General features: G+C 37.8%; 1 protein-coding gene across 8 annotated transcripts in view; it reads left to right on the top strand.

The window, feature by feature from the left end:
- The window catches only part of dlg3 (discs, large homolog 3 (Drosophila)), a 113986-nt gene that overhangs the window by 96686 nt on the left and 3085 nt on the right, over positions 1–14215 (top strand). For 6 of the 8 annotated variants that reach the window (XM_067387251.1, XM_067387243.1, XM_067387267.1 and 3 more), the window contains 11 exons: positions 1525–1639; positions 6374–6550; positions 6645–6720; positions 7208–7237; positions 9148–9247; positions 11239–11280; positions 11548–11598; positions 12237–12338; positions 12442–12614; positions 12750–12859; positions 14055–14146. In XM_067387251.1, the coding sequence (XP_067243352.1) occupies positions 1525–1639; positions 6374–6550; positions 6645–6720; positions 7208–7237; positions 9148–9247; positions 11239–11280; positions 11548–11598; positions 12237–12338; positions 12442–12614; positions 12750–12859; positions 14055–14146 (1068 nt within the window). Of the gene's footprint in view, positions 1–1524; positions 1640–6373; positions 6551–6644; positions 6721–7207; positions 7238–9147; positions 9248–9717; positions 9764–11238; positions 11281–11547; positions 11599–12236; positions 12339–12441; positions 12615–12749; positions 12860–14054; positions 14147–14215 lie in introns of all 8 variants that reach the window. The other 2 variants (XM_067387301.1, XM_067387259.1) reach the window with 2 other exon arrangements.

The raw sequence follows: 14215 nt of genomic DNA, 5'->3' as shown, positions 1-14215 counted from the left end.
CCACACACGGCTGATTAAATCAAAAGATGGAGTAAATAATTTCTGTTTGTGGCACTAACCTGCATGCCTGTTGAGATCGCTGTGTTAATCATAACCTAGCCCCTATACATGCTTTCATGTTGAAAGCACATGGCTGCAATATTATATAACTGCATTGACAAAGAGGCAGGCTGCAGCCAATCCCCACTCCTCAAAAATAAAAGCCCTGCACATAATGAAGGCAAGTGAGGCCATGTGAGTGTGAGGCAGAGCTGCCCCAGATTCTCCCCAGGTCTCATGTTGACGGGTCACACTTAACGAAGACCTTGCGCTTTAGCATTAGCCTTTGTGTGTTGGGAACTGTGTCTAACAGGCTGAGAGGACCCAGCTGTCTGTGTCGGCTGTCATATGTGTATTGTATTACCCATGGAGTGTCTGACCAGTGGGGTGAATTACTCTGCTGTATTCTGTATAAGATGAGTGCAGTGGATTTTGAAGCTTCTGATGTCTGTAATTAGCATACAAACCTTTATGTTGTAGACTTTGTCTGACTTTGTTCTTTCTGATGTGGTACATTTAGCTTCATTTTTTTTCTCAGTATAATTATTTTTCAACAAGTTTTTCTAGCTGCTTCCTTCCACCTCTCCATTGGGGTGTTCCCCTGGTTACAGGCAGGTGGTGTCAGATTACTTTACCTTGCCCTGTCATTCCTGCATGTTGTTAACCCATTTGTGACAGATAGGGCGTTTACAGAAGAGCTCCCCGCAGGCGCGGTTTCTGCTGACATTGAAGTCTAAGTTTCAGCTTTGCATTGAGCTTTAGACTTGGAGTTACTGCTGTTATGAGTTTTCAAGTTCTCATGTATTCAATTTCTCATGAAATTGAAATTCCTGCCTCAGGTTCTGTTTTTTTGGAAGCTCAGTTTGGAAGGTCGACTTTTGATCCTCGGATACAAGGTTACGAATCCGGTTGAAAATCATAAAGTCTTTGATATGGATGATCTATATTAGACTTCCAAGGTAAATCCCAGTGCTTACAAAAACAATAGTCTTTCCTCGGCTATGTGTTATCCGTGTTTGCTCATGCATTTTGCTGTTTGCATGTCCGTGTGATCCGGTTGCTAAGCTTGTGAGTTGCCCGACCACACTGCAGCAGAGGTGTGCACGTTTAATTAAAGGCCACCGTACAATCAGCCATCATTCTTCAGTGCTGCTTCAGAAACGAAAGCCTTGTTCACTGTGAAAAATTATTTCGGTTCGACGTTTGTTGGAGGTTTTCATTCCGTTATACTGAATAGTGCATGTTCTACTTAATTAATATGCATAATTAATTATCTGGCAGGAGATATTAGCGTATAGCTCATGCAGATACATGATTAATATCCATCTGTTCTCCAGGTCATTAATCAGTTCTCAATAAGCTGCTGAGCTTTCCTTCTCTACCCTGCTCTACAAGCACTTCCACTCATAAAACCTGGAGCAAAGCCCAGAATATCACTGTAAATATAGGTGTTGCTGACGGATTGTGTGACTTGTCTCTTTCCAGAATACAGTCGTTTTGAGTCCAAGATCCACGACTTGAGGGAGCAAATGATGAACAGCAGCATGAGCTCTGGCTCCGGCTCCCTCCGTACCAGTGAGAAACGCTCCCTCTACGTCAGGTAACTTCTTCATCCTCAGATTCCTTCATTCAGTTGTACTGGTATTTGATATATAATATTTATAAAAGTGCTTTTTCAATCGGAAGAACAAACAGCCATAGAAGCCAATTAGATTCAAAACGTTTGGTGTAAAATTCTAGTTAAAATAATCAAGGCATGTTTGAACTTGAGTATTAGCTGTCTTGCATTAAATTTCAATAATTCACTATTTATTTCTAAAAAGTGTTCAGTTATACATCTTTGTCATCAGCACATGCATTTTGTTTGCAGTGAGACTTAAAGAAGTAACAAGAACTGAAATTAGGGCTGGGCGATGTATCGAATGCTTTTGTCACGCGCATTTCTTCAGTAAAGCCGGTTCCCTGATTACCGCTAAATCGCCATCACCTGCTTTCAAATGAAGCGGCAATTAATAGACAGAGCCGTAGTTCACTGATAAGACACACAATATCACGTTCAATATCGACGGCGATACATATCGATATTGAACGTGATATTGCGTGTCTTATCAGTGATCTACGGTTCTGTCTTCAAATGCCGCTTCAGAAATGCGCGTGACAAAAGCATTCGATACATCGCCCAGCCCTAACTGAAATCATTAGTATAAAGATATCTCATAATATTATTGGTAACCATCAGATATATTTGTACTGATAATTCTGTTTCCAACCTTATTGTTCGTATTCCACACTCATTCAGTCAGTTAAAATGAAGAGAAGTGCTTGCTTTGAGGCACACTGTATTATTTTATAAAGAAGTTTAGAGTCCATGGGACTGTAACCAGTGTCCCTGGACATGGCAGTAAGAGGGAAAATTAATTCAAGAGCAATGAAAGATTGTGCAAATGGTAGAGAGGGAACAAAGAGAATCTACAAAACAGATCCAAACTGAACATCTAGCTCAAGGTGCAACAGTTTTGAGGCCAACCACCTGTCACTCTCTGAATGAAAATGGTCTCCATGGTAGAAAACGCAAGATGACTCGTTTTGGTGTCTGTTATGCTGCCTCTGGCAAAGGGTACCTTGAATCTTTGAATGGCACTATAAAATCAGAGATCAATCAAGTCATTGTGTAGCAGAACATTTAGCCCTGTGTTAGAGATCTGTACTTCAGTCGCAGGTCATTAAGCCAGAACAGACCACAGTTAACACTCAAGAATGGATGAAAAGTAAATTCTGAGGTGGCCTTCTATAGCCGCCTTTCCAATGTAGTTGACAAGTGATGACCGATGGACCGGGATTCGTTCATTTCCAATGGAGAGTTGCACAGGGGCTGCGTGGAGTCCCAACCATGTGTGGATGTGGAATTTTAAAGGGGTGGTTGCATGCGATTTCACTTTTTTAACTTTAGTTAGTGTGTAATGTTGCTGCTTGAGCATAAACAGTATCTGCAAAGTTACAGCACTGAAAGTTCAATGCACACGGAGATATTGTCTTTTAAAGTTATGGCAGTTTATTGCCTACAAAAACGGGTGGTTTGGACTACAACGAGCTTCTTCCCGGGTTGGTGACATCATAAACCCTTGCTATTAACATAAACACTGCCCCCGGGAACACGCAACAAAGTGGGCGAGGCCATGTGGCACAGCATAATGAAAGCGGAAGAGTTGTTTACACCGAATGCGAGCTGTGCGACGCATCAAAAGATATAGAACCCATTATTATCTGTGATATTTTCTACACTGGATGCGGTGCTGAAGACAGCTTCCTGAATCTACGAGAGTTTAATGCTGGATTTACACAAAGACTTTTACTGAAAGATGAAGCAGTTCCCACTTTAAAAGCAGAAGCTGCTGTTTATCAGCCCCAAACTGTAAGTACGTTTTATTGTTTGTCTTTTAAACGTAATGTTATAGTTCTGTTGCTATTTTTAATGCATCTAGGACGTATACAAAGAGCAACTCGTTTTTGCTAGCCTGTTAGCTAAATTCTAGTGCAACAAACACCAACAAACTTCTATGTTCATAGACAAACAGTTGTTCATGCTATAAATTAAACGCTACCTTTACAAAAATGCGACTACTCAGGCATGTATTTACTACAGTAAAGCTTTAATCAGGATAAAACTGTATATTGAAAGCTAACAAACAGCAGTGACAGAATATCTAAACACTTTGACACAAATACTAAATGAAATACCATTCATAAACATCCTTCAAAAGCCGCGATTGCAGAGGTTCTACTTTTTCCTCTTCATCTGGGTCTGATTTGGCTCAATTTGATACAGCAATGTAGGCGCTATTATTTACTTTCCACCTAAGCGCGTAACTACGAATGGTAAGGGGCGTGGCGTTTCCGGACGCTTCAGAGAATCACGACAGACTGGGCCAGTAACCAACCTGCTGACCAATCTGAGCACATTGCGTATGTCGGAGGGAGTGGCTTCATAGAAGCAGGAAGTCAAACGAGCCGTTCATATGAGAGTGGAAACAGAGGTGTAGAATTAAGATAAAATATATGAAAAATACAGCATTTAAAAAAAAACCCGAAGCATTAAGACATGTTAAACTGTGCCCCCAAAACACAATCAAGCCTAGAAAAAAAACATGTAACCACCCCTTTAAGATCCGATTTGAGCTTTAAATGTTTAAAAAAAAAAAAAAAAAGATTAACTTTAGTAATGTACACTGCAGTCATTGTGTCGCATATGGTGCAATTGCTTGAGACGCAAAAAGAAATATTGCGGTCAAACACAAGATAAAACACACCCTGGCTCAGAGGATGCATCTCTGCAAGTATCACCAGATTTACAAAGCAGCGAGAACAAGCTTCTCTCCCAATATTGCCACGTATGATTATGATGAAAGTTAAGTTAATTTCCGATTTTTTTTGTATGCAGTGGAAAGGCAGCTTATGATACTGGGTTTGAATGCACTTGAACATCTGAGGAAAGTACTGAAACGAATTGTTGGGAGAAGTCAAACCTGAGAGAACCTGAGCAATTTGAAATTTGGTTTGGGCCAAACCATTGAGAAATTATTTAAAAAAAAAAAAAAAAAAGTTCAAAACCAAATTCAAATAATATGAAATAAAGAATTGGGATTATAAAATAATTCATGGCAATTTCAATATAAAAGAAATTGAATTGTTTTTGATGAAAATTAAGTGAAAGGGCACTAATATTTTTTGATGTGTAATTGCGTCATGGTCAGATTTAGTAGTAAGATCTTATTTAAAATTAGGTGATGTTTTGATAGTTTTAAAAGAAATGGGTGACAGTCTAGTTATGTGCATATTAAATATATAACATGCCTAATGAATGTGTGGCCTATTTCTGATGGTAGCTTGCAACTAAAGTGTGCTTAACGCAATGTTCAGCGACTGTGAGTTTATGAGTCAGCTGACCACACGTGTTGATGGTAAGTGTGAGATCTCAAAGTATTTTAACATTCCTGTGAATGCAGTGCAGTGATGAGATAAATGTGTGTCAAATGGTATAGGCATGTCAGTCAGCACTGATCCCACCCCGCATTGCTTTATCTTAAAACACAGTCCCGATGTTGTCCTCGATTTAGCTGTGCAGCAAGCTAAGTGTGTGTGTGTCTCAGTGGGTTTATAATTAGTGTTTCCTTGGAGAGCGGTATGTAGAGAAACAGGAAGGCTTGCTCCACTGGTTTTTCTCCTTTCATTTGGATTTACCTGTCTGACAAGGTAAAGACATTCAGCTTTGAACACAATGCCTGACTGTTTCTGTACTCAACATGATCAGCCATCTGGTTTCCCTCTCATGATGATAATGGGGTCCTCTATCACTATTGTGGCCTTGAGTGCTTAAACACAGGTTTATCCAGGGGGACTGACTGTGAAGGGCATAGCAAGCAACAGTATGAAAAATAGGGGGATATTATAAATATTGGCTCATAATTATTAATTATGTGACATACCATTTGCCCAACAGACCTGATTTGGATAAAGGCAGACATTGGTTTAAAAAAAAAAAAAAGTGCCATTGTAGGTGGCTGCTTTCCACTTGCATGTAAAAGTTGAATCTTAAAGTTGTTTTAAACGTTCAATTTGTACCATAACTAATAAACATTCTATGGTTCAAAATTTAGATTTTTATTTTTTTTTTAACTAGTACTTTTATGCAGCAAGGGCTAAATTTATCAAAAGAGACCGTAAAGAGACTTATAATGTTACAGAATATTTCTATTTCAAATGAATGCTGTCCTTTTGTACTTTCTATGCATCTAAGAATCCTGAAAAAATGTATCACAATTTCCACAAAAATATGAAGCAGCACAACTGTTTTCAACATTGATAATAAGAAATGTTTCATGAGCAGCCAATCTGCATATTAGAATGATTTCTTAAGGATCATGTGACACTGAAGACTGGAGTAATGACATCACAGGAATAGATTAAAACAGAAGACATTAATTTAAATTGTATTAAAATGTCACGTTAATATTTTACTGCATCTAATAACAAATAAATGCAAACTTGTGCTGACTTTTTTTTAAATCTTCCAAATATTTAAACATTAAAATATTAACAGTTGCTATGTCTTTGGTTAGAAGTGGACTGTAAGTTGCTCTCGATAAGGAAGCATCTGTTAAACAAATTTAAACAACAAAAAAAAGGTGCAGATGTCCTATTATGTACTGCTGTGCTGTATGTGTATCCCCACACCAGGGTGGGTTACTCAAACTCAACAGATGTTTTACAATGAAACCTGAACATCCACTCATCTAGCACACTGTTGATGTATGATTGTTTCATTTGATTTTCCCAGGGCACTTTTTGACTATGACAGGACCAGGGACAGTTGCCTCCCTAGCCAGGGTCTGAGTTTTTCCTATGGGGACATCCTGCATGTCATCAATGCCTCCGATGATGAGTGGTGGCAGGCACGGCTGGTTACACCCCATGGGGAGAGTGAGCAAATTGGGGTCATACCAAGCAAGAAAAGGTACAGTACTGCCAACAATAAAATTACAACATTTCCCCTGTAGTAATGGAGTGTGTTCACTGCCAGTCACACATTTTTATCTTTTGATCCACAGGGTGGAAAAGAAAGAGCGTGCACGGTTAAAAACAGTCAAGTTCCACGCAAGGACGGGCATGATTGAGTCTAACAGGGTGAGTGAATCGTCGTCGGCCTCCTGTAAAGGACTCATGGGAGCTGCCCCACTTCCCCTGAGTGTGGGAATTGGTGGCTTCTCACAGTATCCTGGAGGCTCCTGTTACTGAGCATCTCATTTCTCACAGTGACACAAACAAAAGCGTACAATTACAAACATGCTCTGTGCCATCATAATCAGCTGTGATGGTTAGATCAATGCTCCTCAATCCTGGTCCTGAAGACCTCCCAACACTTTACATTTCTGATGTTTCCCTCACCACACACCTGATTCTCATGTTCTGCTCACTAGTAGAATACTCCATGCCCTGGATTGGCTGTGGGGGACCCTCCAGACTCAGGATTGAGAAAAACGTTTTTGTTTAGACGCCCACTCTTTTCACTGTAATCTAAAGGGATAGTTCACCCAAAAATGACAATTGTCATTTATTTACCTTCATGTTGTCCAAACCTGTATGATTTTCTTTCTTTCATGGAACACAAAAGGAGATATTTGGCAGAATGAACGACATACGGGTGAGTAAATGACCAAATTTTAATTTTTGGGTGAACTGACCTTTTAAGGGTGAAGTGTGTAATGGACTGGTCAGGATGCTCAAACAAACAGCAATGTTTTGAACATGCACAGTGTGCAACAACAAAATGGCATACTGGTACACTACCATTCAAAAGTTTGGGGTCGATAAAGTAAAGACATTTATAATGTTACAAAATATTTCTATTTCAAATAAATGCTGTTCTTTTGAACGTTCAGTTCATCAAAGGATCTTGAAAAAATGCATCACCGTTTCCACAAAAATATTGAGCAGCACAACTGTTTTCAGCATTAATAATAATAATATGAAATGTTTCCTGAAATGTTACAAAAATGTTTCCTTAAATTACCAAATTGGCATATTAGAATGATTTTTGATGGATCATGTGACACTAAAGATTAGATTAATGGCTGCTAAAAAGACTTTGCTATCACAGGTATAAACTACATTTTAAAATATATTCCAATAGAAAACGTTTCTTTTTAAATTATGATAATATTTTATAATATTGCTGTTTTTACTGTATTTTTAATGAAATAAATGCAGCCTTGGTGAGCATACGTGGCTTTTCTCAAAAACATACAAAAATCTTTCCGACCCCAAATATTTGAATGGTAGTGTAGTTGACTCTGCACATTAAACAGTGAGACAAAAAACGTGTTTTTTTACAAAAGTATTTTAAAATTACACACTTCACCTACTTTTTTTTTTTTTTTTTTTTTTACCATTGACACCCATGATTTTCTGCTGCAATTAATGATGCACCGATCATGATATTTAATGGCCGATTCCCATTCTGAATTTTTTACAACCAAATTGACAGATTTGGATTTCTTTAAGAAAATGTATTTGCTCTATAACAGGCAAACTGGCCTTAAAAATATCTGTAGCCTTTTGAAATTAGAGGAAACCACTGCATTTTAATCACGATCCAAACAAAGATGCTACACCCATGTTCCATAAATATGTTTTTATTTGAATTTGATTTGTAAAATTTCAAGATTTAAAGCAAAAACAGAATGGTCTGACTTAAGATTTGTGAAATTATGCTACAAAAGACATGAAACAAAAACAGCAGACAGACTGAATGAATAGGCAAATTCAGTCTCTGACAGTAGGTGGCGCTTATGTAACAGCAGGAGTTTCTTTGGGTACTGCTGTACACAAAGCAGTGCTGAGCTTATAAACACTACTTTATATAGGTGTAGTGGAAAAGAAAGTACCTTCAAAAGACAGTCAATTCCCTTCAGAGATATATTCATATAAACCCCCACCCCCAATTTAATTTTTATGTTTTTCGTCTAATATTTCGGGCATTACGAACAGTGAGCTTGCTGTGCCTGGTACAGTATTTGCTGTGCTGGCATATCTGCGTTCTCTTCTTTGCGTCGGTCTTCAGCGCGTCCCTTCTTTTGCCTGTGTTAACAGGCAAAAGATGTTCTCTTTACTGTAAAGTCTCTTTACAGACTTCGTAATATTTCCACATGAATGACATTTTGGGAAATGATAGCAATGTGGTTTGTGAGCAATAGAGAACAGCCAAAATAAAAATAAAAAACGTCTGGTTCCGTTTTTATCGACCGGTGCATCTCTATCAGCAATTTATGCAGTCAAGAAGATTTTTACATCTCTTTTATTGTTCAATTGCATATTCCCTTTATTACATTCAGAGTTAAAACTTTATTAAAATAAACTTTTTTTTCTGAATGAAGCTTTGCATCTGAGCTACGTTTACATTCATTATCCCCAGTTACGTTGTTTGTGCAACCACACGTCGTCTTTGGTTTTATTTTTGCATGTGTGTTGTGAATTACATTGAAACCCATTCTGTTTTTTGTGTTTGTTTCATTCCTCATCCCCATTCCCCACCATGGGCTCATCTCCACGCAGCCAGTCAAAGTGAAGCGCAAAAAAAGCTTCAACCTATCGCGCAAGTTCCCGTTTTACAAGAGCAAGGAGAATATAGTGCAGGAGTTGGTGGAGACCGAACGTGAGTATGAGCGGGTGACTAGGGCTCTGATGCTGTCCTTCATGCTTCATCCTGTCACTGTCACTCACCCTGGAGACGGCTTCTGATTGGCTCTTGACCTTTCTGTGAGAAAAAAAGAGCCAATCGGGGCCTCTCTGGCCTATGTCTTGCTCTGAGGGGGACCTCAGTACTTCTCACAGGTGTGAGGCTGCACTAACACTCAAATGCTGTGCTCAAACATCTATCTGTGTCAGAGTAGTTTAGAACTGTTTCCGTCAGCATTTGGAATTAAAATTTTGTTACATGGAAATCCCCTGTACTAAAATTGCAAACGGACAACCCAGATCTTTCAGCGCACAGCAAGGTGATGTTAGTATTCCTTCATCCCTTGAGAGTGCAACACCTCTCTTCTACTAGCCTCTCACTAACCTCTTTCTTCTTCCTTTCTGCTCTCTCTCTTTGTTCTTGCTTTCACCTGTCGGGACGCTCAGGACTTCCCAGGGTTAAGCGATGACTTTTATGGATCAAAGAGTTTGAGTAAGTGTGTGGTTCCTTTTGTCAAGCAGCTGTTCCCTGAGCTAACTGAACCGGCTGTGCCACACACCACACACACATTTTATTCTTTCTTTCTGTTCCTCCCTCTCTCTTTCTCACTCAGTCTCCTCTCTGATTAAGAATCATCTGCCACTCTTTGAACTCATTTTAGTGATGAATTTACAAGCGAAACAGGATGTTTAGCCACTAAAAATGTAGGACTTGATTATATCCGTCGAGTATTGATTAGAAGGTGAAAAGTGGGTGTAACGTATCATTATGGAGCCAGACCTAATGTGAGTTTGATGACTCCATGCTTTAGTAGGCATTTTCTATCGGTCAACATTATCTAATGATCTGTATGGCTTAAGTGATATCAGTGGAAAAAGAAACTTTTGAAATTACGTTTTAAAAGATTACAAAGAGATAACATACATTGAAAAATCTTACACAATAAGGAATGTGCATTAATGAAGTAAATTCAAGTAAGATAAATTTTGATTTCATAAAGGCTTTAAACGCATAAATATTCTGGTCCCACTTTCTATTAAGTGGCCTTAACTACTATGTACTTACATCAAAAAATAAGCACAATGTACTTATTGGGTTCATATTGAATTGCAAAACACTTTCGGTGCTATTGAGGTGGGATACGGGTAAGGTTAGGGACAGGTTTGGTGGTATGGGTAGGTTTAAGGGTAGGGGTAAGGGTTAAGGGATGGGTCAACTGTGTAACTATTAATGTAATTACAGAAATTAATTACAGATGTAATTACATGCAGGTGTTTTTAACAAATATAACTACAAATGTAAAAGCATGTATGTACATAATAAGTGCATTGTATCAAATGATTAATTTAAATGTAACTACATAGTTAAGGCCACTAAATATAAAGTGGGTCCAATATTCTTAAACCAAAGATCTGTTTGCCATATGACACTCTAAAGATAAAGTGAATCTATGGCAGACCTCTTCAGGACCCATAGTGTTTTCAGAACCAGCTCATATTGGGCAGGATGAGAGCGTGTTTAGTGTTTTAAGTATCCCAGCACTATCATGTTGTCACTGTATCTGAGGGATGTTTGTTATTTGATTCCTGTAAGGAACCCAATGCTGGCTTGTTTACTTTGGCATGAGGAACAGTATCACTGTCTGATGAACTGAACATTGGCAAGGTCATAGGAAACGCTCAGCACAGAATCTAAAATCACTGGGGTCGTAGGAAAAGGAAATACTTAATTTCCAATTGCTGCCTCATCCTACCATTTCCCTTCTAAGGAAACGGCAGCCATTTAAGTGCCCAAAAGTTTTCTGTATTTGTTTTCCTCTCTTCACTCAGCCTTTTCTATTCTTGGCATGATGGTAGGGGAGGGTATATAGTTTCATCCAAAGCTATGCTGGGTATAATATTAATCTTGCATATGGGTGAAAGTGTGCGTTGTGACGTTTCTAAACGTACCACATCTTATATCCACAGAGTGCTTGACATCTAACACCAGTGACAGTGAAAGCAGTTCCAGTAAGTGGCTCTAAACATCCTTTAACTTATGCTTTTCATTACTTACTGCATTAAATTAAATCTGTCCCAATATAGTCTGCCAAGGTGCATTTGATCAGTGTCAAGCCATTCACCTTTTACTGCATGAACAAAAAACTGATTCATAGATATACTCGTGTCACCTACACGTTCATTCCAGTGGTAATTCAAGTGGATTGTTTTTGTATTAAATGATGATAAATGAAACCATGTTTCATATGGATAATTTTGTCATTTCTCATTATGCAGAGGGTCAGGAAGACACAATTCTATCATATGAGCCAGTGATTCGACAGGAGAGTAAGTATTCATAAACATAAACGACATTCTGCACTTTTTAAGTCCATTTATAATATTTGAAATGGTTCTAATTTAGTTTTACATGACCTTTTCCCAGTCTCACTCTGACCCTTAATCCTAGTTTATACTACCCACATGACAACACACCAAATTCCAAGAGTTATGTTTTTCTGGATTAGTCACTGCTTATAATCTTGTTTTTGTGTGGTCACGCTATAGTGTCCATTTCTCTGTACAAAAGATGGACTGAATTTTTTTTACTTTGTTTAAAAAAAAAAGACAAATAATTTCAGAAAAATTGAAATTGATGTATATGTAAATATACTAAGGGGTTTTGTTGTGGCAGTAACGAGAAGTCTGTGTGCCGTCTTTCATTAGGGTGGGTCAAGCAGTAGGTGGTAGGCGATATGCAAATGTGTATGTCATCTGTTAATGTGATTGATTTCTGACTCGTGTTTGCAGTTTAGTTTTCACAAATTATCTAGATGGACTGTGGAAGAAAGCTTATATGTACATAGAACACTTGTATTTAAAAATAGAAGGGAAAATCCTGCTTTCCATGACATTGTCCATAAAGCCAAGGAATAATTCTCCAGGCTGGAAATTTTTGACCAACATTGATTTGGCTTTCCTTTCAGTCCATTACACAAGGCCTGTGATTATCCTGGGTCCAATGAAGGACAGAGTAAACGATGACTTGATCTCGGAGTTTCCTCACAAATTTGGATCCTGCGTTCCACGTGAGTGTAATAATAATTTAAAAAAAGGGCCATGCTGGCTACATGCAAAACAACTTTATCATGAAATGTTTTGGCAATACTTGTAAAATGCATGATTCCTCAGATACAACTCGTCCTCGGCGAGAGAATGAGATGGACGGGCAGGACTACCACTTTGTGGCTTCAAGGGAGCAAATGGAGAAGGATATTCAGGACAACAAATTTATCGAGGCCGGCCAGTTCAATGAGAATCTGTATGGGACCAGCATCCTGTCTGTTCGGGCAGTGGCTGAAAGGGTCAGTGACTCCCTAGTGTAAACATGCCAGAGGATCTAAACTCCTGTTTAATCCTAAAATATTTTCCCTGTGGCAATTATTGTGTGCAGTGAAAGTGTGACACAGGATGAAAGGGTTTCTTTAATCTTCTTGTAGGGGAAACACTGTATCCTGGATGTGTCTGGGAATGCCATAAAGCGACTGCAGCAAGCACAGCTCTATCCAATCGCCATTTTCATCAAGCCAAAATCTGTGGAGGCCCTAATGTAAGTGTAAGATTTTGTAAAGTATATGTATTTGCTACCATTCAAAAGTTAAGGATAAGTAAGGAAATGTTTTTTTTTTTTTAAAGGGGGCCTATTAGGCAAAATTCATTTTGAACACTGATGTGTGTCTGCAGTGTGTGTAAACAACCAGCCTATAATGGTAAAAATCCACTTGCTCCTTTTTTATAATTCCCATAAATCATAAGAACTGAGGACATTATAGTTAAATTTTATTTTTGTTTCCAATTACATTTACCTCAAGAAACCATTCAGGGGCTGTTTACACAAAAAGTTTTCCATTCTTGGTTGAAAACGATGTTATGCGATGGACGAACACAAAGGAAAAACATTTCCACTTTTAGTACATCATTGTCAAGTAAACATACCTCAATGTTCTCAAAATCCAATCTCTTTAGTTTGCTAGAAAAAAATAACTCCAGAGAGCAGCATGTTGTGATGTCTTATTTATTTCATGCATGTTTGAATAAATCGGTCTTGAAAGCAAATTATTACAGCCACTGTTTAAGTGTTTATATTTCACCACCAAATTGGAGTAGAAACATATTAATAAAAAGTTGATATAAAAACTGCCTTGTGTGAAATTTAAATTTGTGTTAAATTTTAGTGTTTGTACAAAAAATATATTTTCGGTCTTTGGACAAGTGTATCCTGAATTTTCAGTTTTGGCCCACAATTTTCATTTTAGTGCATTCCCTATTTCCCCCCCTTTTTTTTTTTTTTTTTTTTTACTTTCCATTCATCAAAGAATCCTAAAAAAACAGGCCAACTGTTTTCAACATTGATAATAATATAAGAAATGTTTCTTGAGCAGCAAATCAGAATATTAGAATGATTTCTGAAGGATCATGTGACTGAAGACTGGAGTAATGATGCTGAAAATTCAGCTTTGCCATTACAGGAATAGATTACATTTTAAAACATGTTTAAATAGAAAGTTATTTTAAATTGTGATAATATTTCACAATATTACAGTTTTTACTGTATTTTTGATTAAGTAGATACACCCTTGGAGAACATGAGACTTTAAAAAAGAAAAAAATTTTGAATGGTAGTTTATCATTATTTTGTCTTATTGTATACAGTATATCATAACTGTCATTTTTTTCATCATTCTGAACTGCAGTATGTGCTTGTGCATTGGGAAATAAGTAATGCACTTCTTTGTGTTTAACAGGGAAATGAATAAGAGGCAGACATATGAGCAAGCCAATAAAGTCTTTGATAAGGCAATGAAGCTTGAACAAGAGTTTGGAGAGTATTTCACAGGTATTTATTTTTTTCTCCCCACCACCACCACCATCATGTGATTTCTCTTAACTGTATTCAGAAGAAAAT

This window comes from Chanodichthys erythropterus, chromosome 1 (genome assembly GCF_024489055.1).
Source record: "Chanodichthys erythropterus isolate Z2021 chromosome 1, ASM2448905v1, whole genome shotgun sequence".
Taxonomy (NCBI): Eukaryota; Metazoa; Chordata; class Actinopteri; order Cypriniformes; family Xenocyprididae; genus Chanodichthys; species Chanodichthys erythropterus.
This window is presented reverse-complemented; position numbering and strand designations above follow the sequence as displayed.